General features: G+C 48.2%; 1 protein-coding gene across 1 annotated transcript in view; it reads left to right on the plus strand.

The window, feature by feature from the left end:
• The first annotated feature begins 3,774 nt into the window (after positions 1 to 3,774).
• Positions 3,775 to 24,537, plus strand: part of RP1L1 (RP1 like 1) — a 22,211-nt gene continuing 1,448 nt past the window's right edge. Inside the window, exons 1-6 of the mRNA XM_040625685.1 lie at positions 3,775 to 4,440; positions 11,286 to 11,427; positions 12,991 to 17,294; positions 17,367 to 17,640; positions 21,628 to 21,679; positions 21,848 to 21,923. Coding sequence (XP_040481619.1) covers positions 3,832 to 4,440; positions 11,286 to 11,427; positions 12,991 to 17,294; positions 17,367 to 17,640; positions 21,628 to 21,679; positions 21,848 to 21,923 — 5,457 coding nt within the window. The 5' untranslated portion in view covers positions 3,775 to 3,831. The remainder of the gene's footprint in view (positions 4,441 to 11,285; positions 11,428 to 12,990; positions 17,295 to 17,366; positions 17,641 to 21,627; positions 21,680 to 21,847; positions 21,924 to 24,537) is intronic.

Consider the following 24,537-nt stretch of genomic DNA (forward strand, 5'->3'; position numbering starts at 1 on the left):
TTCTTGGATCTAATGCAGGAACCCTGAGTTTGCTTTTGCCAAGCATTGGCCTCTCAGATTTCAGTGGAAAAGGCCTTTGGTTCTATCGTTGAGGTTCCTGGTGCCAGAGCTGTGTTTGTGCTGCTCTATCCTCGCAGGGGCATTCACCAGCCATCTTAATAAAGCTGTGTCTGATGAACTCATGTGCAGTGCATCTGCTCCCACAGAGAGGATGGCCCTTCACCACTTCCTCGCCCCTTCCTCCAAACTGCTCCTCCCTCTGCTCCCTTGCTGGGTGGGTAGACAGTACCACCTCTCATCCAGATCCCTGAGCTTGAAACCTCAAGAGGGCCCTGCAGGACGCCCCACAGACCGTCTGTTGGTCACCAGTCCTGCTGGTGCCTTCTCAGCCTCTACGGGATCAGTCCCTTTGCTTCACACAGCTATTGCCCTCATTAACCCATTACTTTCCCACCCCCCCAAGCCCCATCCTCCCTACCACTGCCAGAAGGGTGGATCTTTCTAAAATATTAGGATGACATCCTCTAGGGCTCTTGGTGAATGCCCAAGCTTTCTCCCTCCACTGCAGCTTTGCACATACGCCTCCACCCCAAATGCCCTGAGCAGAGCACTGATGGCAAGTATCTGTTATCCTATGGCCTTTCTTTGCCCTGATGCCACAGCAACATTGCTAGCTGATCACAACACACAGAAAGCCTGGGCACCTTTCCTCCCATTCACCCCAGTTGGTCAGAGCTGGCACCAAGGCCATATCTATTTGGCATGCTGGTTTTAACTCCTTCCTTCTCTGGCTAATCCTTACGTCTCGGCTCAGGAGGCTTCACATCACCTCTGCCAGGAAGTCTTCTCTGATTTGCTTTTCCTCTTAATCTGCTTTCAGTCATACCTTATGCATAATATATCTATAGCTATATACCTCAGAACATTTCTTATGAAGCATTTTATTAATGTACTTGCCTGTCACACTAAACTGTGACCTTTTGAAGGTGCATGAAATGTCTCAATAATCCTCCTATTTCCAGGACTCAACACAGAGCCTGGTACACAATAGATGCTCTGAAATCTTGACTGGGTACACAAATGAGTGAATGACTGGGTGATTGAATGAATGAATAACCTGGGCAGACCAGGTTGTTTTGAAGGTGAATGAATCAAAAGTTTATTAAGCCTCTTTGAAAATGAAAATCAATTTGCTTCTCCCTTCCCCGTAGCTGCAAGAGAAGGTCATACTTCTCTGTGACTTGCCAAGAGATGAAGCTGAACCTGTTTGTTTCAATCAGTGGGGCTGGAGAGCAAGCAGTTGCCTCACCTTCCCGCAAGGAGCAGTGTGAGTCATATGCGCCCTCACCTTTCACAGTGCACGGATCTAGGCCACCCTGCATCCTTCAGCTTGCTCTCCTGGGTCCTACATTTTTTTCTAACTTTGTGTTTGTAAGCATGCACTCACACGTGTGTCCATGTGTGCGCACCCTGCATATGCATGTGTGTCTGTATGTGTATTTATGCATGTGTGTAAGCCACCTAGTTATATGCAGAATCTTGTCAGTTACTTGGGTGCACCTAGGTGCATTCAGCAGGGGATGATCAAAAATTTCCCTCACCTTCTCTCAAAGGCCATGCACTTGGTCTCATGCTAGGAAGGAGTCTTCATGGTGAACTGTGGTTATTACTAGCCTGATCTTTGGTACTTTGGATCCATTTCTCTTTTTATTTCTCTTTTTATTCAAAACCCAGTTGGAGATTGAGAATTCTAATCCAAAAAGACGTTATTTTCTAGAAGAATGCCAGAAGAATGGGGCAGTTAGCCTCTTGAGTGTATGTTGCAATGTTACTCTTGCCTGGGTTCTCAGGGAGCTACAGAATGGTCTTTGCCTTTGGATTTAGGCCAGGTTTCTGCTTTCCCTATGAAGGCTCCCCTTCTCATTGCAGAGTTGCTGTCCTGGAGGTCTCTAGAGAGACCCTCTCTGCCCAGAACTGGGCTGCAAGGAGCAGAAAAGCCCTTGGAGGCAGCAGAATGCATAGGGGACATAGCAATGCTGGGAGACACAGTGACACTGGGGGACACAGTGACATTGGAGGACACAGTGACAACAGAGAACACTGACATTGGGGACATGGTGACAGTGGGGGACACAGTCACCCTTTTTTCCCCTCTCAGTCCCTCAGTAAGGGCCAAGAAGGATGTGAATTATCACAAGTGAAAATGGAAATCAAGTGGGAAGAAAAGTTAGTCCTGCAGGAGGACATGCCTGGGTAACAGCATCTGGCTGCTGCAGGGATGTTAGTGGGAGGTCTAAGAAAGCGGCTTAAAGGGATTAGTTGGGAGGCAGGAGTTTGAAGAAGCTAATTATAAAGTTTGTACCAGAGATGAGAGAGGATTATAAGGCCTCTTTGTGCACCGTGATTTTGAAAATGAGAGGAGTTCTTTCCCCTGAGATGACTGTGGGTAGATAGAGAGCAAAGGTAAGGAACGAAGATGCCGGCACCACTGAGCCATAAGTGGGCTTCGCAGCTACAGCAGGGAAGACCACCTTTACTTGCAGTGTGCACATTTATGAGGGTCCTGCTGTGGTCTGAACCACGTGGAAGTGGGAAAGGCTCCTCACCTGACCATAATTCATCAAGTGTCATCTTACTGACAGGATTAAGCATTGTTATGAGGATCTGCGAAATATGGACATTAGTAATCAGTGTGTATTTCCTGGATCCCTGATCTATGCTAAGCATGGGGCTTGGAACCCCAGGGAGTACAGGTTTTCCTCCCAGGCTGGGGGTACTTGGCCAAGAAGGATACAGGCCTGGGATATAGGAAATGTCGGGGGAGTTGTACTGAAAAATGGGGGTTACCCCAGACTGGGGGATTGGGGCAGGCTCCACAAAGGAGGGAATCTAAGGCAAGGTGCAGAAGGACGGGGGTTACCATGTGGGGAAATCCTCAGTGCCAGGAGGCCAGATAGGAGTGGAGAGTTCCTATGGGAAAGAAGCAGGAGCTGAGGCTCAAGGGGGCAGCCAGAAGAAAGCCTGAGAGACCCTCAAATTGTGAGATAACAAGCCTGAGCTTCTTCTGCAGACACTGGGGAACCATTTGAAGGGTTTGGAGCATAGGAAATGCCCAGGTAAAAACAGGGTTTCAGGACAACTTGGCCAGCAGGTGCACAGAACAGAGCATGGCAATGACAGGAAGAGCCTGTGGGAGGCTTTTCCAAAGTCCCGGGCAAGACAATGGGGCTTCCCTGAAGTGGGAATAGAAATGAACAGTTGAACGAAATGGCTCAACCCTATCAAGCCTGGGCTAAGCCCTCAGTCTCCTATGTCGATGGCAGCAGGCTGGGGTACTCTCCCATAGGGTCCATCATGCATCTTCCAAAGACTTTGGAGGGATGGGAAGAGGGGGACATTCTTTTTACTTTAAAGCAAACATCACCATATAATAAAGACTTGGTGGCATTCTCTTTGGGTTACAAGACTTTTTGTCTATACTCCTCCCTTGGGTTACACATGGGACCTCGCACTACTATGCAGAGTGAATATGGCTGCATGTTACAGGTGGGATCCACTAAGACACAGACTATGTCATTAACCTCCTGGGTCACACAGGTAAGAAGTGGGGGGTTGGGATTTGAATTCACATCTGCCTGGTGCCAAACCTTTGGCCTTCCTTCTATTCCATCAAAATGGATTAACCAGCTTCTACATAGCTGAGTGGTATAAATTTGGGATGGTCTGGAAGCACCTCTGTAAAAAAGGGAGAGAGGAAAAGGAAACTCCCCTGGGTTGGTCTCTGACTTTCCTCTTCCTCTTATCCATTCCAGCTGCCTGGGCCTCTCTGCCATGAACAGCACCTTGAGGGATGCCCAGGCCCCCAGCCACCGTGAGTGCCTCCTGCCTTCCATGGCCCGGACCCCCTCTGTCACCCAGGTCATGCCAGCCAAGAAGATAACCTTCCTCAAGCGAGGGGATCCCCGGTTTACTGGGGTTCGCTTGGCTGTTGACCAGCGCACTTTCAAGAGCTTTGGTGCTCTGATGGACGAGCTCTCTCAGCGTGTGCCTCTCTCCTTTGGGGTGCGTTCTGTCACCACACCCCGGGGCCTGCATGGCCTCAATGCCCTGGAACAGCTGGAAGATGGTGGCTGCTACCTCTGCTCTGATAAGAAGCCCCCCAAAACACCCAGTAGGCCAGGCTGGTCACAAGGGAGAAGCCCATCTGCTCAGCAGTCGAGAGATTTTGAAAGTCAGTATGAGGCGCCAGGAACATCCTCTTCCTGCAACGGTCCTAAGGCCCCAAGGAGGATAATGCTGGTTAAGAATGGAGACCCTAGATTCCAGCAGACAGTGGTTCTCAGCCATAGAAATACAAGGAACTTGACGGCCTTTCTCAGCAAAGCCTCAGATCTTTTGCACTTTCCTGTGAAGCAGGTATACACGACGAGTGGGAAAAAGGTAGGCTGTTGGGGTATGTTATTTCCTTTAAAAAGCTCTCTGGACCTCAGATCAAAATACTTAGATGGAATGGGGAGGTTATTCCTTACAAAGAGGCACTGATTGCCCTGCTACTAATAACAGGTGAATTAAAGGAGTGGAAACAAGCAGTCAATTAAACAAGCAATTATTGTTCGTATTTTGGTTACCATTTAGTGAATGCTTAGTGAGTGCCAGACACCATGCCTTGCACACTTTTATTATTTTCTTATCCAATTCTTCTATTATCCAATACCACCTTTTTCAGTGAGAGTTCAACGTGCAGAAAACAAAAACTCCTCAAAGTACCTTGAGCAGAAAGTAATCTAACGCAGGACATTAGGGGATTCCCAAATCTTTGGACAGCTGGAGGCATGAGCTCTAAGATGGGTCTACAGGAATAGCTCCCAGCATTCTGCAGGAAGCTACGACCCTGCTTGAAGCTACTGTGATTATTGAGTTCAAGAATACTTCTCTGTAGTGTCATCCAAGTTTATGATGTTGGGATCAGGAAACAGCCACAGCTGCATATTGATATTCTTGACATGCAGGAGCACTGAGGTGCCAGGTTTAACCTGCTGCCTGGGCTGTTATGGCCTCCCGGTACCCACACATTTGCACAGCAACAACAACCAGAAGCACAAAGAGATGGTGTCTTCCTCACTTGCTTTCCCAGACTTGATCAAGTGCATCTAATTGATGGAAAGCCCAATCTGCATACAGCCAGAACTGGGAAGAAGGCTAGTGAATGTAATTTTTGCCTTTCCAGCTCCTTCAGAACATGAATGTACAGCATAGGTGCATGGGATGGAGGTGGCTTGATCTAATCAACGTGTCCCCATAATCTAATCCTATTACTATTTAACGCTGTATACACTATTGTACCACTACTTAAATTGACAAGCAGCAGCTATAGCAGCGTGTTCCCACCTAAGTATGTAGCTGTCTTTCCTACAATAAAAAGATATTAGCGGGGCACCTGGGTGGCTCAGTTGGTTAAGTGACTGCCTTCGGCTCAGGTCATGATTCCAGGGTCCTGGGATCAAGACCCGCATCAGGCTCCCTGCTCAGTGGGGTCTGCTTCTCCCTCTCCCGCTCCCCCTGTTGTGCTCTCTCTCTCTCTCCCTCTCTCCCTCTATCATATAAATAAATAAAAATCTTAAAAAAAAATATTCACCTTCCCCCCAGAGTCACATCAGCACTGCACCATCCATCCTCTGGGCACAAGCCCACCTCTGTAGCCTCTGTCTTAAGACTTAACTATCAAGTCACCAAAATACCTTTTTTTTTTTTTATGACATGACTCCAGATGGCAGGCTAATGAGTAATTTTTATTTTCTTTTTTTAAAATAATACTATTTTATTATATTATGTTAGTCACCATACAGTACGTCCCTAGTTTTTTTTTTTTTTTTTAAGATTTTTTATTTATTTATTCGACAGGATAGAGACAGCCAGCGAGAAAGGGAACACAAGCAGGGGGAGTGGGAGAGGAAGAAGCAGGCTCATAGCGGAGGAGCCTGATGTGGGGCTCGATCCCATAACGCCAGGATCACGCCCTGAGCCGAAAGCAGACGCTTAACCGCTGTGCCACCCAGGCGCCCCACGTCCCTAGTTTTTGATGTAAAGTTCCATGATTCATTACTTGCGTATAACACCCAGTGCACCAAAATGCCTTATAAAAAGTGCTAGAGGGAGGCAAGGGCAAAACATAGAAAATTGATTCATGCCTAGCAGAGTTGCCAAGAAAAATAGGTTATCTACTGCAAGGCCATTGATGGTATTAGGTTTCCTTCTGCTGTCCGTGTTCCCATTGCCCTCTGCCAGCCCCTCAGCTGAATGTGGTTATGGATATGGTAGATTGGCTGGACCATTTCCACCATCTAAATTATACTGTATTTACTATGTGCTAGCATGTGGTACCTCATTCCTGTGGACTCTGAGCCCTTGGAAGTCCTTCCTGAGCTGTTGTAGCCTTGTGTTAATTTTTACCACTGAATATGGCAGCCACAGAAAGCACTCAAGGGATTCCCTGGGCTATAGATGACTTTTTCCTCTACCCTTTTTGCATAAGAGCAGCCCTATTCCCCCCCTTTCCCTGACCCTATTTGCATGACAGCAACCCTATTCCCCCTAACCAAGTTTGAATAGGATCCAAACTCTCACTCTGCGAAACCCATTATGGAATCAATCATCCATTCAACATGGAACTCCCCTTGTTGCCTGTTGGTTCATTGTTGCAAGGATCCCCATATGGCCAAGTGACTGTCTAAACTTTCAACTTCACTGACCCGCTGTTGTGTCTCCTGGTGAGAACATTTTCCCTTGGACCCAGAGACCTCCAAGCTATCAGAGCCTGAAGTTGTTGGGATGGGAAGCAAAATGTTTGTAGCTAGGTCACAGGTGTAATAGTGAGAGGAGCTGCTCATATTCCCACCCCTTAATTCCCGGGTATCTGTAACCTGTGGAGAAACAGCGCTATACTGTATAGTGCTTGCCAGTCCAGAGCACATATCACATCTTGCAAGATAATGCCTCAACATTATAAAGTGATTCCTTTCAACTAGTGCCCATAGAATGAGCCACCATTCTCTAAGTTATAGCTACTTTTGGGTGATGGGATATATGGCTACACAGTGAATTCCATGGGTGTTCGTGCACCGCCTCTCCTCTTTTGCTATAAAATGAGTTCTTTGGATAGAAGTAATTTTCATGGATTATGGCAATATTGAATGATGTATTCAGTAAGTCCATGGATGGTAATACTGGAAGGATGTGGACAAGGAAGGAAATATATATTTAAAATTAGTGTCTATTCCAGTGAATCCACATTTCTGACTCCCCATGATGGAGGGGTTAATGTCATTACCTTCCCATGAGATGGCTGGCTGGGTACCTCAAGGTATGCTGCAAATCACAAGTGTTTTGGCACAAATTTAGCATGGATATCTGCTCTTGGAAGATTGGACCCTCAGCAGACGTGGCAGTCAGACCCACATGAATGAAGTACTTTACAGTTCTAGTTCATGTTTACTTTGCTGCTCTGTTCATGAGCCAATTGAGCGCACCTTGGGGTGGTTGGAAGAATGACTAACATCCATTGAACAGGTCATTTGTCCACATGATTATCGCCTTCTGGCGAGCATTCAGTGGGACACAAATGTTCTCATTTTCTGAGCACATTCTGGGAGACCCATTTACAGATTCTTCTCTAGAGTTCCCTGTCACCAACCCTCCAGTCTTGTTCCTTCCAAGGCTCTGATTGTCAGAATGAACTGCTAACCAATGCTTATGAATTGCCATAGAACTTCCTGCCATTGCTCCTTCCGTGAAAAGTAGCCAGTTAAATAACATTGTCCCTTGTACTTTCCTTCCCCACTGCCCTTTATGGTCTCCCACGTGGGTCTGTAACGGTGCAGCAGTCAACTTTTGACTTGTGTCAGCATATCCTGTGAAACCATCTGAAACCCAGAATCAAATATTTTCTTCTTCAGTTAACTGGTCATAGGGAACTCCCTCAGGAAGTTGTAAGTGTGTAGGCAGGAGAGATGGCAATGCAGCAGAAGCAGGAGAACTAAGAGTGTGGCTCATGCAATTTACTTATGCCTTCTGTTCAAATGTCTGGAGCCTGAACTAGAACATGTCATCACCTCCTGATGATGGGGTGCTGCTTTGCACACTTGATGTACAGCTTGATGGATCACACAATGGTCATTTCAGCTGTATTTAAACAACTAGAAAAATTGGTTTCTGCATCTCATGTTTGGCTACAAGAGAAAAGAGATTCTTTTTTAGTATAGTAGAAGCACCCAGGTCCTCTGGCCATCCCTGAACTGAGAGTTTAGACCTTGAGTTTGCCATTTTCTTTAAGTCAGAGAAGCCAGCCTACTCCATAGTCCTTGCAGCTCTCATTCTCACTAGAAGAGTCTATCATGGCAGCCAGTGATGGTCAAAGTCCTGCTCTCAGTAAGTGATGCATTCTAGTGTCAGAGGTGATCATCCAAGAACCTGTTTTATCACTTTGTGTGGTAGGCCACCAGTGTTCCATTGTAACCAGATTATCACTGCCTTCAAACCCAATCAGGTCAGATAACTAATCCAAGACTCTTATCCTTGAGGGTCTACTGCCAGCAACAACCTCTGATACTGTACATTGATTGAATCAGTCATGATTGAGTATAGGAAACAGAAACCTCTGTAGGTATCTTAAGCATTAAGAAACTATACACAGAGAGTTTTGTGCTTAAATATTGGAAAGCTGGAGGATCATAGGCTAGGTTTCTGGAAATAATTCCCAGAATATCACAGAATTGAGCCATCTGGGTAGATACCTCTAACACAATCAAGCAAGTGGGTTGTTGGGGTGATGTCCCCGGAAAAATTGTGTTCAGTATCAGCCCACCATTGCTGTGGTCTGGAATCAGGCAGGGCATGTGCCACTGCTATCTGTTGATATGCAGAAAGTTGGTGACTGGGTACTGGAACAATGAGTGTGGCTTTTGCCATCTCAGCTGCACATGCCCCTTTATGCCTTTGCCTTTTTTCTTGTGGCAACAGTCAAAAGCAAAAGAAAGATGGGTTCTACTTCACTGTCATTTCTCCTACCTTGTTCAAGTGCATCTAATTATTGGAAAGATTTCATGGTTAGAATTCTAGCTGCAAGGGAGTCCAGGAGATATATAGAGAGCTTTGTACACTCTGCTGTACTGGAAATTACACCAGAAAGAGAGTAAAATAGAGGTTGACTAATCTAGGACATGATATCTCCTGCACAAACTCACAAGGCAATTCATGTTATTATTTCCTTTGTATAGGTAAGAAAATTGAGGCACAGAGGTTAAGTAATTTGCTCATAGTTGCATGGCTGGCAAATGATAGAATCAATATTAATAATGTCAGAGTCATAATGTAAGAAAACTCCTGAATTACGGCACATTTGCTATGTACTAGTGTGTGCTACATGCAGAAGATACAGTAAATAAATCTAGGTCCCTACGTTCAATTAGCTACAGTTTAGTACAAAAATAAGTTAATTGGAGAAAAAATATTAATGTATTTTCATATAGACTTAATGCAGAACTATTAGAGTTTCTGTAAATAAATTGGTCTCATTGTTCCCCAGGTCACGTTGTGGCAGGATTATCAGTTTTTAGGTCCTCAACTAGGTGAACACTTTCAATATACTCTCAATAACTCTTTTTTTGTGTGTGTGTGGATCCTAAACCTTGACCTCTTTCTAGATTGGGAACATTATTTAGCCCTGAGTTTTTTTTCCCCCCTTGGAAAATTCTGATTTCCTGGAAGTATGACTACATCTATAAATTGATAGACTTGGGTCATGTTTGTATTTTTGTGATGCATTAGAGCTCTAAATCAACAAAGAAATGTGCTTAGTTGTTTGAAAGAAACTTCTAATTAACTAGGTTGAAAGAGATAGTGTACAGCTAATTTAATGTCATTTGTGAAGAGAGAATGCAAGAATTCTCTTTTTCTCATTTCCTTGTTAATGAACATACACTTCTAATTTGTGAAAATAAAGAACTGATTCAACCCTTTGAAGATAAAACTAAATCCCCCAACACTGCCAATTACAATATAATGTCATAAATAGTGCAAAGTCTCACATGTGTGGTAGGGGCCTCAGAGCCATGTGAGATTTTTCTGAAAGCAAGGACCTGTTTTCTGGAATGCAATGTTGCCTGCTCAGCATCCAGCCCAGGATGTCCTAGGGTGGGTGGGAAAGGATGGCAGGTGGGGAAGGAAAGCTCTGGGCAGGAGCCTAGGGAATAAATGGAGGAACCTGTAGAGAGAGTGGCCTTGTCCTTCTCTGTTCCAGAAGGGCTGAAAACAGAGGTGATGGGCTCGAGATTATACTGGAAAACACAGATTGGACCCAGGAGAGAACTCTTTGCGAGAAATGAGTGAGACAGTGAATCAGATCTCCATAGGGCGGCTGGAGGCCCTTCTGCTTTGGTTGCTTTTATTTTATTTATTTATTTATTTATTTATTTAAACATTTGTTTTATTAATTAATTAATTAATTTTTTTTTCAGTCTCACATCACAGGGATTGTTTCTCCTTTTTTTTTTTTTTAAAGATTTTATTTATTTATGTGACAGAGAGACAGCCAGCAAGAGAGGGAACACAGCAGGGGAGAGGGAGAGGAAGAAGCAGGCTCCCAGCCTAGGAGCCCGATGTGGGACTCGATCCCAGAACGCCAGGATCACGACCTGAGCCAAAGGCAGACGCTTAACGACTGCGCTACCCAGGCGCCCCCCCTTCCTTTTTTTTTAAATAATAATATTTTCTTATTATATTATGTTAGTCACCATACAGTACATCCCTGGTTTTTGATGTAAAGTTCCATGATTCATTAGTTGCGTATAACACCCAGTGCACCATGCAATACGTGCCCTCCTTACTACCCATCACCAGCCTATCCCATTCCCCCACCCCCCTCCCCTCTGAAGCCCCCAGTTGCTTTTAAAAAATACATATTCTGGAGGGTGCAAGTGTGGTCAGGGAAGCAGGTCAAAGACTTCTTGAAGTGATTTCTACCTGAGACATCCAGAAAAACCCCTAAACCACACAGGCCTTATACCAGGTGGAGGGAAGGGTACGGGTAGAGAGGAAGGTCATGGTGATAGGACCTCAGCCCCTGGTTAGTTATGGAGGTATTATGGCAAGTGGATAAAATCAGGATTTTGGGGTGAGATGTGCAAAGTTCAGGAAAGGGCCAGAGTGATCGGATTCTTCCTCTTTGTCTCCCTGGGCAGAAGATGGGTTCTACAAACCAAACCTCCTAACTCAACATTCTCCTTCTTCAGGTGGACTCTCTGAAGGGTCTGCTCCACAGTCCCTCAGTGTTAGTATGTGCTGGCTACGAGTCTTTCAAACCACTGGCAATAGAAGATTCTAGAAGATATGGGACTGAAACTTTATCTGGGCAGACTCCAAGAAACAAAACCGGTGAGTTAGTTTTGGAGTTTCCCCAGTTTTGTTTGCTGGATAGTGGTGCAGTAGGACTAGGCAGATATCCCTTCAAGATAATTTTAAAAACCTGTCTTTTGCTCCAATTTTTGGGTATCCCACTTGTTTTGGGTCACCCTTGCCTCTTCCTCTTTCTTACTGCCATCAACCTTAATTGGGTTGAAATTTGACTGGTGTGTGAGAGAGGGGAGTCTGGTATTTAACAAGAACAGAGATTAGGAGATCTTGAACTCGAAGTTTCTAGTATCTAAGATAAGCTTCATTAAGGTGGGCATGACATTATGGAGGCAATGGACCATGGGTATGTGACATTTGCATCTTTCAAGAGTCATGAGTCCCTAGACAACAGTAGAAGCCAAATGGACTAAAACTAACAATAACATTGATCCTCCGTCTATTCATCAATCTATATATCCAACTGTATGTGTAACCCTACAAAAAGCCTACTATGTGCCAGAGTGTAGGCATTGTTATTTAAAAACACATTATTTTAAAGGCATAATTAACAATTCCAGGTTGAAATTTCCAGCAAAATCATCAGAATGGAAATGGGCAAATTTGGTGAATAAACAAAATAATATCCTTTGTGAAAAGCTGCTAAGAAATGACAATAATGGTTTTGGTGATCACTGCATGCCAGGTGTTAGAGGTACAAAGACCTGTAAGCCACAGAGCCCCCTCTGGAGGAGCTCTCAGTTTCATTAGGTGCTTACGGAAGAGCAGACCTTGTTGAAACCTGTCCAGATGGACTCATGTTGTGGGATCTGTTCTACTGCTGGCCACAGGCTCAGCCTCCCCTAGACGTTTCCTCTTGCCAAGCAAGAGGAGATGAAATGAGAAAGTACTAAGGGCTTCATTCTTTCTTGGGATCACTTCTTTCTTCCTTCAGTTGGCTCCCATTTCTTCTCCTTGTCACGGCTAGGGTGCAAGCTTGACTATCAGGACTTGCTATTGTGTGTCCAGGTCCTTCCTTGCAATCATTTATCAACCCCAAAGCTTGATGAGTGTTAGGATGAGAAATCACCACTAATAATTGCAAAGCATTTTACAGTTTACAATCAGGTGCCTATGCAGCTGCTTTTTGATGTTGCTTCCTGCACCTGGGGTGGGAGGGAGCAGGGCCCAGAGTTAGCTCTGGGCACTGCTCCTCTGCCTCCCAACTCTGTTGTCTCTTGAGCACATACTTGGTGCTAACAACTCTGCAGAAAGTTTTATATGCATTGCCTTGCATCGTCAAAACAAACCTACCATTATGATTTTACAACTCAGTAAAGAGGCTCTGCCAAAAACTACACAGCCAGGAAGTGGCAGAGTTGAGCCTGAATTCAGACTGTAACTTCATCTCACTGGGCTTTGCTGGTTCACAAATTGCAGACTGGATAGTCATTCTAGAATGGTTTCTGTCCTTACTTTGTGGTTTTGGGGACAGCAAGGGTGTTTAAGAGATGAAAGCCTCATGACTAGTCTTTATTCTCCGACCCTGAAGCTCCCCTTAGTAGCTCACTGTCTTTCCTCTCTTCTCTTACTTTCATTGTGTGCCAGGAAGCTGGGGGCCAAAGGCCAAGCAGAGTGTGATCCACTCAAGGTCCAGGTCGGGCAGCCGGCCACGGCGGTTTTCCTTGCTGTCAGAGAGGTCTGGTCTCAGCAACCCCCCGGTGTCCCTGCATTGTGCTCAGATGGGCCCTGCTCTTGACAGACAGCCTCAGGACGTGCCTGCCCAGCTCGGCCCATTGGTGGCCAGTGACGATGTTGAGAAAAAGGTCCGCATGAACGAGGATGGCAGCCTGTCTGTGGAGATGAAAGTCCGTTTCCATCTACTTGGCGAGGATGCGCTCCTGTGGTCCAGGAGGGTGGGGAGGGCCAGTGCCCTCACAGCAGCCAGTGAGGAGGTCCCTGTCCTGGGGGAAGTGGACTCCTTCCACTGTGTGTGGGAGGACCACCCTGGGGGCTCCTCGGAGCCTGGGGCACAGGGACGGGGGCCCTGTGAGGCAGGATGTGAAGAAGCCCTTAGCCGAAGCCGGTGGCAGCCAGGATCCAGGTATGAGATCTGGATGAACCCCCTGTACTCTACCCAGGGAGAAGGGACGGCCTCTCAGAGGAGATCCAGGCTGACCCAACACTCCCATTCCAGGAGGCCCTGTAGCCAAGTGTTCACCAGCAGGAAAAGAAGCAGCAAGGACAGTGTCAGCCCTGCCTCCAGTGACAGAGCCCCCAAAGACTCTGAACCAAACTCCTCCTGCTGCTCCAGGTCTCCGGAGGGCAGCGTGGGCAGCTGCGACCTACATTCAGCCCCGGGGGCTGCCTCTCAGAGGGGAGCAGAGTGGGAAGCTGGCAGCCCATGCAGGATTAATGAGAGCCCAGGTCCACAGGGAGCAGGGCAGGGCAGCAGGGAGCGCCATTGCTGCCTGAAGCCCCAGACCCAAGGCTCAGCAGGTGCTCTTTCTGACTCCTCAGGGAGTGCTGGGTCTCACGAGGAGTCTAGTGAAAGGGGTGAAGAACACCAGGGCTGCCTGAACAAGACAAGGGCCGTGACTACTTCCTGGACAAAGGCCACTCAGGGGGAAGGCCCCAGTCCTCCCACGGGGAGTCCCTTGTCTTTGAGGCACAAGGACTCACAGGCAGAGGAGAGTGGACAGGGTATCACACACTCCCAGGCTAAGGGTAGGTCTGGGATAAGACCACCCTTGGCTCTAGGTCATTCTGGCTCTGGGGACACTGCAGAAGGCCATTCTCCACCTTCTGCCTGCGCTTCAGTCCCAGGCAGGAGGAGAAAGAAGGGCAGAGCCAGTGCTGTGTCCTCACCTAGCATTTCTGGCCTCAGCCGAGGGGCTCAGCTAGGCCGCTCCAGGCAGCACTACACCCGAAGGCACACCCACTGCCCATGTGACTCACCTGTGCCCAGGCAGATGCCGGGACCTCCCAGCGGAGGCAGGGCCCATCCAGATGGCCCAGCGCCACCCCTCTCTGCAAGCTCACCCAGTGCCAGGAACCAGGCCTCCCAGGACATGGGGCCATCCTCCTCTGCTTCTCTTCATTCCCAGTATGCACAGGGGGTCAGCAGTGCTCTCATTACCCCTGTGAGCAATTCTGGTTCTGCTTCCGATTTCTACCCCCCATACTCTCCTTCTGCTGAGACTGAAGGGGACCCTGAGTTCAGGGCATGCTCACCAGCTCCCACACCTTCCAACATATCAGACTCTTTGAGCAACCAAGCTGATGGTCTGGACAAAAACTCAGGGGGTGGCATTCCCAAGCCTTCCTGGCCTTTAGTTGGACAGCCCGAGGCAGGGAGGCCAGGAACCCACCGAGGCTGCTGCTGCTCAACGATCAGCACATCCCTGTTCCCCGGGACCCCCAGTGATAAGACTCATGCCCTGCAGACCTCCCAGCCACTGGGCAGCCAGGGGCCCTTCTCTGAGGTCTGCTTGGTATGCAGCAGATACTGTCCCACTCCCCCAAGGACATGGCCTTTTGTCAAGAAACACCTTTTGTGCAGCAGCAGCCCCGGTGCTGACTGGGGGCCAGGTGGGGGACAGCTGAGGGAAGGCAAGCTTGATGCATGGCGACCGCGGCCCCCTGGCTCTCAGTCAGGGGCAATGGGGAAAGCAGTCAAAGCCTCGAGAAGGGGCAGCTCCAGCTGTGGCCTCAGGTCTGGGAGAATATTCCACGGGAAGGTGGCTGGTGGAGGGGAAAGCCTGGAGGGGCAAGAGAAAGATGGCAGAATGGCACTGGGTGCTCTGCCCCGAGCCTCACCAGATGCTGTGGTCCGTGAATGGCTGAGCAACATCCCAGAGGAGCCCATATCCATGAAAAGTGAGATGGTGGGTGAGAGTACAGATGTGACCGGGGGTGATCCAGAAGGCCCCAAGGGGGACCCTGTTGACAAACATTCCCCAGCATGTCTAGGGGAGCCAACGCAGGTCAGACAACTGTCACATGAAGGGGCCGCCAGTGAAAAAGCAGAGCCAGTGACTGGTGAAGCTTGTCCCAGGTCAGGACAGGGTCTTCCTTGTAGTGGAGTTTCCGAAGACCCCAGGGAGGCTGGGTCAGGCAAAGGCATGGCCGTGGACTGTGGTGTGGGCCCTTGCGTGCTTCCGCACAAGGTCTCTGCCTCCATACAGATTATGAAGGCACTGATAGGCTCCAAGCGGGGCCGGCCCAGCAGCCTGCCCGAAGTGTCCAGCGCAGCAGGCAGGAGGCTCAGCCGCTCTGCCCAGGCCCTTATCACATGTCTAGCTGGACTCCACTTCTTTGATGAAGACCTTGGCCAAGTGAGGTTCATAGACTCTCCTCGGTACCAGGAGCTCCTGAGCACCTTCCAGGCCCTGTGGCCGGGGTGCGGCCCCAGGCGAGGTGAGCCAGTCTCAGGCCTCTGGGAGCTTGGCTGGTGCCAGGCTCTGCCAGGCCTCAGGTCCAATATCATGACTGAGGACTTCACGCCAACGTCCTCATCTGGCGTGGATGTCGGCAGTGGCTCTGGAGGCTCAGGGGAGGGCAGCGGACCCTGTGCCATGGAGTGCGCCCTGGTCCCTGAGAGCATAACGCTGCCCTTGAAAATCCCCTGCCAGAGGCCTGATTCTAGAACCTCCGAGAACCAAGAGGATCCAGGAAACCAACAGCTGAGTAGTTCCACAGCCTCTTCCAATTCCCAAGCATGGGCTTGTGGCAGCAGAGAAGATGAGGCAGAGAGAAACAGTAGGGGGCAGGTGCTGGGCAGTAACCTGGACCAAGTAGTTGAAAACACAATGCAAGAAGAGGAGGTACCATTAGAGAAAGTCAGAGAAGAAAAAGAAATAGCAGAACTGCAAGGAGAGGGTGTCCAGGGATTCCCAGAAAAGGGAAGAGTCATGGGACAAGAACTGTCAGAGGCTAACTCTCAGGAAGGGGAGGGTGCACAGGAAGGTAAGAGTACACAGGAAGAGGAAGCAGGAAGAGACCCTGCCTCCACTATACTTTGCCCTCCAGGGAAAAGAGAGAAACCCATAGAGCTCCCTAGGAGCCTCAGCGAGAAGGATGCAAATGCCAGTGGCCCCAAACTTGAGCCTGGTTTGGAGAAGTTGTCCAAAGCTGCTGACACACACCATGTGCAAACCCAGGCCAAGTGCACCCAGGGGCTTGGAGAGACGAGCTCTTCTGCAGCCCGCAGAGTGTCTCTGGACCCTGATCCCCTCTGGGTGTCCAAGTTGCTGAGGAAGATGGAGAAGGCCTTCATGGCCCACCTCTCCAGCGCCACAGCTGAGCTCCGAACCCGCTGGAGTCTACAGAACAACCCCCTGCTGGACCAGATGGTAGCGGAGCTGCAGCAGGACCTGGGCCGGCGGCTGCGAGAGAGCACCGAGAACGAGCTCCGGAAGATCCAGAGCCGGGCAGGGGGCAGGACGCCAGGGCCGGCCCGGGAAGCCCTCAGGTGGGAGATGTCCCTGCAGACCGAGCTGCGTAGGCGCCGCCTCCAGGGCCTGCGGCACCTCTCGGCCTTCTCTGGGCAGGCTGGAAGCCCAGGGCCCCTCTCCTTCCCCGCAGAGGAAGAGGCATCCACACTCAGCGGAGCCCTGGGGACCTGGCTGGTTGGGGAGGCTGAGGGGGAGGAGTTTTGTCCCTGTGAGGCCTGCATGCAGAAGAAACCGATCCCCACGTCCCCGAAGGACACAATGGGGGCATCCAGGGCACCCATCAGAAAGGCCTTCGACCTGCAGCACATTCTGCAAAAGAAGAAAGGGGGGTGTGCTAGTGGGGAGGCCGCTGAGAAGAGAGGGATGGAGCCCCTTCAGGGGGACCCCTTGGGGACAGGGACTGTCCAGGATGGAGGCCTGGAGCTGGGATTAGACCAGGACCCTGGGACAGAGGGGGCTGAGGGTGAGAGCAGCCAGACCCTTGGCAGAGATGGAGACCCCCCAGGGGGAGAGGAGGAGGCAGCTGTTCAGGAGAGAGAAGAGAGCACAGGTTCCGGGCAAGGCAATGGCCCAGAGGGAGCAGGTGGGGAGGAGCAGGGCTCTGGTGGGAAGGGAGAAAACATGGAAGAGGGCTCTGGGGCGGATGCCAGTTTGGAAGGTGAAGCCTCGGGAGGAGGTGACCCAAGTCCAAGAGGACAGAACTATGGTGTCAAAACTGCAGAGGCCCGGGAAGCTGAAGGAGAGGGGCAGCTAGAGTCAGGGGGAGGAAACCAAGGGGAGAAAGAAGGTAGCCCGCAAGTCGGCTAGGGAAAGGGTCAGCCAGGTGAGACTTCTGGAAACAGCAGCCCAGATCAAGAGGGGAAGCCAGGACTGCCCCCTACCCCAGGTGGACACAGCCCTTGCCAAAGGTCAGGCTGGAAAGCAGGCCTCGCCTCCTCCAGCATATCATCTCTGGGAAACTGTTCTCAGCTCTCTCAGAAAGGCTCTGAAGAAAAGCCTTTGAACGGCGACATGAGGAACATTGAAGAGGAGTCCAAGGGAGTACCTGGTCCAAAGAGAAAAATCACAGGCATGCATACGGAAAGCTCCACTTCTGAGCAAGAAGGGGTGCCCTTGGGCCCAAGGTCTTCAGAGCAGGAGGCAGATGAGGCTTCTGGCCTAGAAGCTGAGAAGGTAGTTAAAACTCTTGCTTTCACGGAAATGAGGTTTGAAAACCTCACCCTGGACAGGACAGATGGCTTTGGCCAAGATGACTTAGATTTCTAGAAGTCCAGCTGCAAGGTGGTCATGAGTCTGTTTTTATTAATACTTTGTCTACACACCTGAGTGTAGCTCGGTGCCCTGGAGATGTGCAAAGAGCATGGAGAAGCATCAGGACTTGCCAAGGACACAGCCACGCTATCCCTGGGTTTTAAATTCTGGAGCTTCACAGGGCCCCGCTGGCCAATCCCATGCACTGTGTGAAAGAGGGTTATCTCAGATCTGCCCTGTTATCCGAAGTCAGCTGGACCCCTCCATTTTCCTGCTGAGCCCAGGAGGATGGAACTGACTGGAAATGTTCCAGGAGAGTTTTTGTTTGTGTGTTTGTTTTTGGTCTCATTCTTTTGCCTATTGATCTCCAGTTATTTTTCTCCTTGGCCTCTCTTGGCATTCACCTCGTTCGACTTTGAGGTGCTTTTTTTCTAGTCTTGAATATATTTGGCGACTCTGCAGATGTGACTACTTGGAAGACACGGATAAATTCAGGGTTATTAGACAAAATTTGTTCTCAGCCCCAAAGTCCAAGTGTACGTCCTTAATTCATATATATATTGATGAATATACATAATGGTAATGTAAAAAATTGGGAAAGGCAAAAAAAAAAAAAGCAGGAAGAAGGAAAAGCAATCACCCATTGTCCCATCACTTGGGGATGACTAATGTAGCAGTTGCCTACTGTTCCTTCCCAATTTTTTCCTAACAATTCCACAGTTGAACTCATCCTCATATGCTTCTTTTTTTTGATTTAACAATATAAGAATTTCGCAGATTTATCTCAAAATCTTCACAAAATTTTTTTTCATAAAACTATTTTTAATGCCTGAATAATTTATTATGCAAATATAAAACACTTTACTTCACCATTTCCCTAGTGTGGACCATTTAGATGGGTTTCATTATTTTACTTTTTTCTTAACATTTTTCTGCCCAAACCGCAGGTGATTTCCCTAGAATAGATTCCCAGGCGTGGAATTACTTAGCCAAAAATATCAGCTTTTTTCGAGGCTTTTGATATTGTGCTGCCAAATTGCTTTTCTAAAGGTCTGTATGAATTTATATCACCTAGCCCACCACGCGCTCATCAGTGTTTGGTATAGCCATTAAAAATGAGAAATCTTTTGCTAATTTCATGGGCAAAAAATAGTACCTGATTTTAATGTGGTACTATTTTTGATATATTTGATTGCTAGTGAGATTAAAGAGTTTTCTATGTTTATTAAAAAGCTATTTGCATATAAATTTTATGTGTAAGCCTTTTGCCCATTTTCAACTGGGATCCTAGCTTTTTTTTTTTTTTTTATGAATTGATTTACCTGTGCCCTTTGTAACTTTGTGTTAATATTCTGTTTATCATTTTTGAGATTTAAAAAAAAATGCCCTTTCTCTGCATCCTGCCACAGCAAGCTTTGGACCGGACCCTGAGTAGAGAGCTCCTGATGGGGCAGAATTTCTTTGACTGGTTCTCACCAGCGTTCCCCTTCATACATGACCATTTGGTGTTTTCAGAATTATTAAAGTGGAAGTCGATGCTACAAGGACAGGTATTGCCCCCTGGTTGTTTAAATGTAAATATTAATAATAAAAAATAAGTAAAAATAAAAATAAGTGAAAACTTAAGAATAAGCCAATGTTGGGTGTAGGCTGTGTCCTCATGCCTATAGTCACCTGTTGTTTCTAAGTGCTGGAGATGTTCTTAATAAAATCTGATGTGTTGTAAAGTTTTCTGTGGAGGTGATTCTTTTTTAAGATTTTATTTATTTATTTATTTTAAAGATGGGGAGGGGTAGAGAGAGAGGGATAAGCAGACTCCATGCTGAGCACAGAGCCTGACTCAGGGCCCGATCACAGGACCCTGAGATCATGACCTGAGCCAAAATCAAGAGCCGGATGCACACTCAACTGAGCCACCCAGGCACCCCTGTGGAGGTGATTCTTTAAAGTGTTTACATTAGAAATACACACACGCACACACACACAGACACATGCACTGGTGCCCTAGTCAGAAGCCCTCAGTGGAACAGATTGTATTGTGAGCTTGGTTTAAATGCAGTGATATGCAGAGTTGTCCAGAACTTGTCACTGTTCATTGACATGACGTATACACCACGCACCTCTGCTGTGGCTTGAGGTCCCCAGTCATCCCCTAAGAGATGTTCCAACCTTTGTGTTTCCTAATCTGACCTCCCCAAATGACAGAGACTGCCATCCCTGGCACTCACTGACGGGGCACTCCATTAAAATGGTGTTGTCTGTCTCTGATCATGAGAATGCAACAGCATGGGATTTGGAGTTGCGTGACCTAGGAGCTCAGGTCCCAGTGCTAGCACCCCATTGTCAACTGTGAAAGGACTATTTCCCTCACTGCATTGCTGAGAAGTAGATGAGATAACATATGAAACTTCATTGTACTCACGTTGGGAAAATAGCAATATTTTCATTAGCACTGCTGTGTTCTCAATGCCTGTTATGCGTCAGTGACCACATTAGATGTACGTGGTCCCAACAAGTCTGTGAACTAGGCAAGTCCACACTGTCACCTCATGTCACAAATGAAGTAACCGCAGCAAGGAAGACTTTCATAAACTTCTGCGAGCTTGCGCAGCTCCTTAGGGGCAAAGCCAAGATTTAAACACAGGTGTTTCGGAATCTAAAGTCCCCATATTTTTTCCATTGTATCATATTTTCTTCATTTCGATTCAGGCCCCATAAATAAATAACCTAGCTAAAGGTGATCAACACTTTGTTGAATGAACTTACTGCAAAATAGTTAAGACTTAGAAAAATAAATTAGATGGGCTCGGTTTGCTTAAGTGATTGCATTATGTCCTTACTTATATACAGATATCAGGAGCTGGAGATTAGCTGGTTTCATAAAGCTAAGAGTTAAGCTGGAAAATTATCTCTCCATAGGATTCTCCTTTTAGTTATCTGCCTTAAGCTCCCAAATATTTCTGCCCTTTACCTTTGAAAAATCATTGTTAATGGAAAACTCTATGTTTTCTTCTCACTTGGAGATAAAGAATTCAGAGCCATCCCCGAAGGTGGGGCTCTTCGTGTCTCCTCCCTCACCCTTCTCTCTGTAGCAATCATACTGCATAGGTAGCATGGCTCGGGCCTCCACGTAGCATCTCGAGAAAGTGTTGGCATTCCTCTAGTCTTAGCCTGAATCCATGATTCCAAACTCGATTCATTCGTCACTCAAAGCGATGCCAAAGTCCTTATAACATTTCCAGCCAGGGATTTCTCCTTGAAGTAAGTTGGAGAGAGAAGTGAACAGTAGTAAAAAGAAGCCAAGCTCTTCTCCCCAACCTGTTGTCTCGCTGGTGGGGATCAGAGGCTCCAGCTCAAAAGGACCATCTTTCGGCGGCTGGGAACCAAAGACCCCCATGTCCAGGTCCCGCACCCAGAGATTCTGACTTTATTTGTCTGATTTAGAGCCCCAGCACAGCTTTGTTGTCAAGCTCTCAGATGTATACAGTGTTCCACCGAGCTGGCTCATCAGTGACTTGGTCCAGCTTCCTTTTTCCAGGTGAGAAGACAGACCCATCCCAAAAAAGGGAATTGCCTAAGCCCAAAGAAGGGTAAGTGGGCACACTGAGACCAGATACCATATCTCACTTCAGATGCCTCCTTCCCAGAGCTGAGAGAGGCCCTGCAGAGGAATGGCGCAAGCAGCAAATCCAGCACCTTGTAACCCAGACCTACGCTTATCTCACCTGCATGCCCACCCACCCTCTTCTTCCCCCCAGTTCCCTGCATCTGAGTCTGCCCCTGACACCCAGGCTTTATATCCACAAGGGCCCATCTGAGGTGTCCAGGGAAAAAGTAACCTGACCTTCATCTGCGAAGCTCTCCAGGCAGGTGCAGCTGGGAAGGGGACTCATCCTGTGAGATTTCCAAACAAATCATAGGCCAGGGTTTCCACCTAGAGAACTTCATTCAAGTGGACAGTTCCGCTCAGAAAATTCTGATTCAGTGTGTCTGAGGTGGACTCAGGAAGGTGCGTTTTCACAAATCCCCAGAGGAAAACCCACATACCTGCCTCTCCCCCACTGCCCCTGCGGAGTTGACTCCTGCATTCTGTGATTGGGCCATCCCACCAGAACTTGGGTTCCTCCAAGAGGCTGCGTACCTCTCCCCAGCCTTGCCAGCCCACCAGCCCCACCCACCCCCAACACAGTTTTCCTGCTCTCCCTCATTCTGTGGTCTGCCCAGGGGACAGTGTAGGTCAGCCACAGCAACCTTTCTCTGCTTCCCTCTCTGGAGAAGCAATTAGGGTGGGTAAAGAGAAATCTCCCTCTGCTGGTCCTTTCACCCACCCCCAAGCCACAGATCCAGAGGCACAGCTTGCAGCCTGGGGGCCCCTGGTTGTCTATGGGTCTCACCTGGGGCAGACACAGACCTGGGCAGCAAAGGTCCCCGAGCTCATGCCCTCTCACTAACCAAGCTATCCCCGGCAGAGGGACCCACACTTGTTTCATGACTTCCACTGGAGCTCCCCCAGGTCTGGTCTTCTTAGTTACTCAGCCCAGGGTCTTCAACCCTTGGTCTGGTGGCGTTCCCAGCATCTGAGCTGAGTCCCAGTATCCAGGAGGAGAGGGCAACTGCCTCATGCTGCTCCACCTCAGGGCCGGTCTCCGCTTTCCCGTTGCTTTCATACCCTCACCCCAGAGGCACTTTTAGACCTTCACATGTGCCTTCATTCCTACTGGGGTTTACAGAGCCCTACCCACAGCCTCCTGGGTTTTAAGTTTTTAGGCTTGATTTGTGGGTGATCATAACCTAAGGTGCCCAGTTTGTTGATGAGAAGACCGATCAAAGCCCCCACAGGTCAGGAACATGACCCAGCTGCTGCCATGCCTCCCCCACTTTCATCTATACCCTCCTCCCACCTCAACCCACTGGCCTGCACCACACTCTTGACCCTGAAATCATAGGTAGTGGCCTATATTCCAAACAACGTGGTGTTTTTTAGACATCGTCTTCCTGATTAGTAGGGCTCCCACTCCTAATGATGGGAGTGGCTCCTGACAATGTCTCATCCTCATGGCCCCCTGCTAGTGCAGCTCTGGTGCTTCCTCCATGGCCTGCAGGTGAACCTGAAATGCTGAGGTTTCCTCATGCCAGCCCACTGCTCTTCTCTTCTCTTCATCTCCCTGAATGACCTCACTCACTCTTGTTGCTGCTCCTAGTTTTGGACTGATGACTCCCAAATCTAGAGCTTCAACTCAGGCATCTCCCTGAGCTTCCAGGCCGTACATTTCCCTCAGGACCAAACACTCAGAGCAGAACTCACCTTCTTTTCTCAGCCTGTTCCTCAGAACTGGAATCATCTCCATCCATCCCAGACCCATCCTCCCCAACCACACCCACACCATGGCACCACCACCACCCATCCTAGATTCATCTCTTCTTCCACCAAGTCCATCCAGTCCTCTTTCTTTATTCTACTAAAACTTCCCAGGCCTACCACCTGCCTCCTAAGAGGGTCTCCCCATTTCTCACCTTGCTCCACTCAAGTTTATCCTCACCATGGCCACCATCACCTATCTAAAAGATAAACCTCACCCTGTTACTTCTAGTTATAATTAAGCAAGAGACTCTCATCACCCAGAATGATGCTCCTGGCTGCTCACAAATTACCCTCCAGATTATTGACTTATCTACCACAGGCCTTTTTGTTAATGACTTGGAAAAATCTTAAGCTTTTACTAAAGTATTTTGCTAAAGCTTTGGAAAGAGGCCATTTTCTCCCTATATGTTTTCCCAGAACTCTGACCACAGCGTGTTCTTGCCTAGACTCTCCTTGAGGCAGCACTGGAGAAATGGCAGAGTACAGTGGTTAGTGGTGTGGACTTTAGAGGTGGACTGAGAGGCTCTAACCTCACCTCCACCATCAGTCTCCATTTACTTAACCCCCTTCATGTGAAAATCAAGGAAAATAATAGTTTTACTCACCTCCTGGAGTTGTTGAGATGGTTCAGAAAGAACACACAAAGCAATTAGCACAGTGCTTGCTCACTGGAAAGTTGTCAATAAATACTATCAGTTGTTGTCACTGTTATTTTGTACTTTTCATTCAGCAGATTCAGCTATGTCAGTCCAAGAAAAGCAACTTGTAGCATTTTCATTTGGGGAGTCAGGGAGCTTCCCCTAAAACACAGGCTGGCATAGTGCTGTTGGAGGAAAGCACCATGTGGGTAAAGTATGGACCCATCATATGAACAAGAGGCCCTTCCAGCTGGGCAGTTCAGGAAAGTACCAGGAGGATATTGACACTTGCCCTGGGTCTTGAGGGATGAGCTCTGGTGTAGAGAGGGGAAGGGAAGGGCATTGCAGGTGGAGGTGATGACAGGAGCAAAGGAACAGAGAGGTCATACATGGGTTTGGATGGTGAACAGTGAATAGCCAGGATCTCTGGAGCCAAGCGTGAGTGAAC

Source organism: Ursus maritimus, unplaced genomic scaffold, assembly GCF_017311325.1.
Source record: "Ursus maritimus isolate PB19 unplaced genomic scaffold, ASM1731132v1 scaffold_11, whole genome shotgun sequence".
In the NCBI taxonomy this organism is placed as follows: domain Eukaryota; kingdom Metazoa; phylum Chordata; class Mammalia; order Carnivora; family Ursidae; genus Ursus; species Ursus maritimus.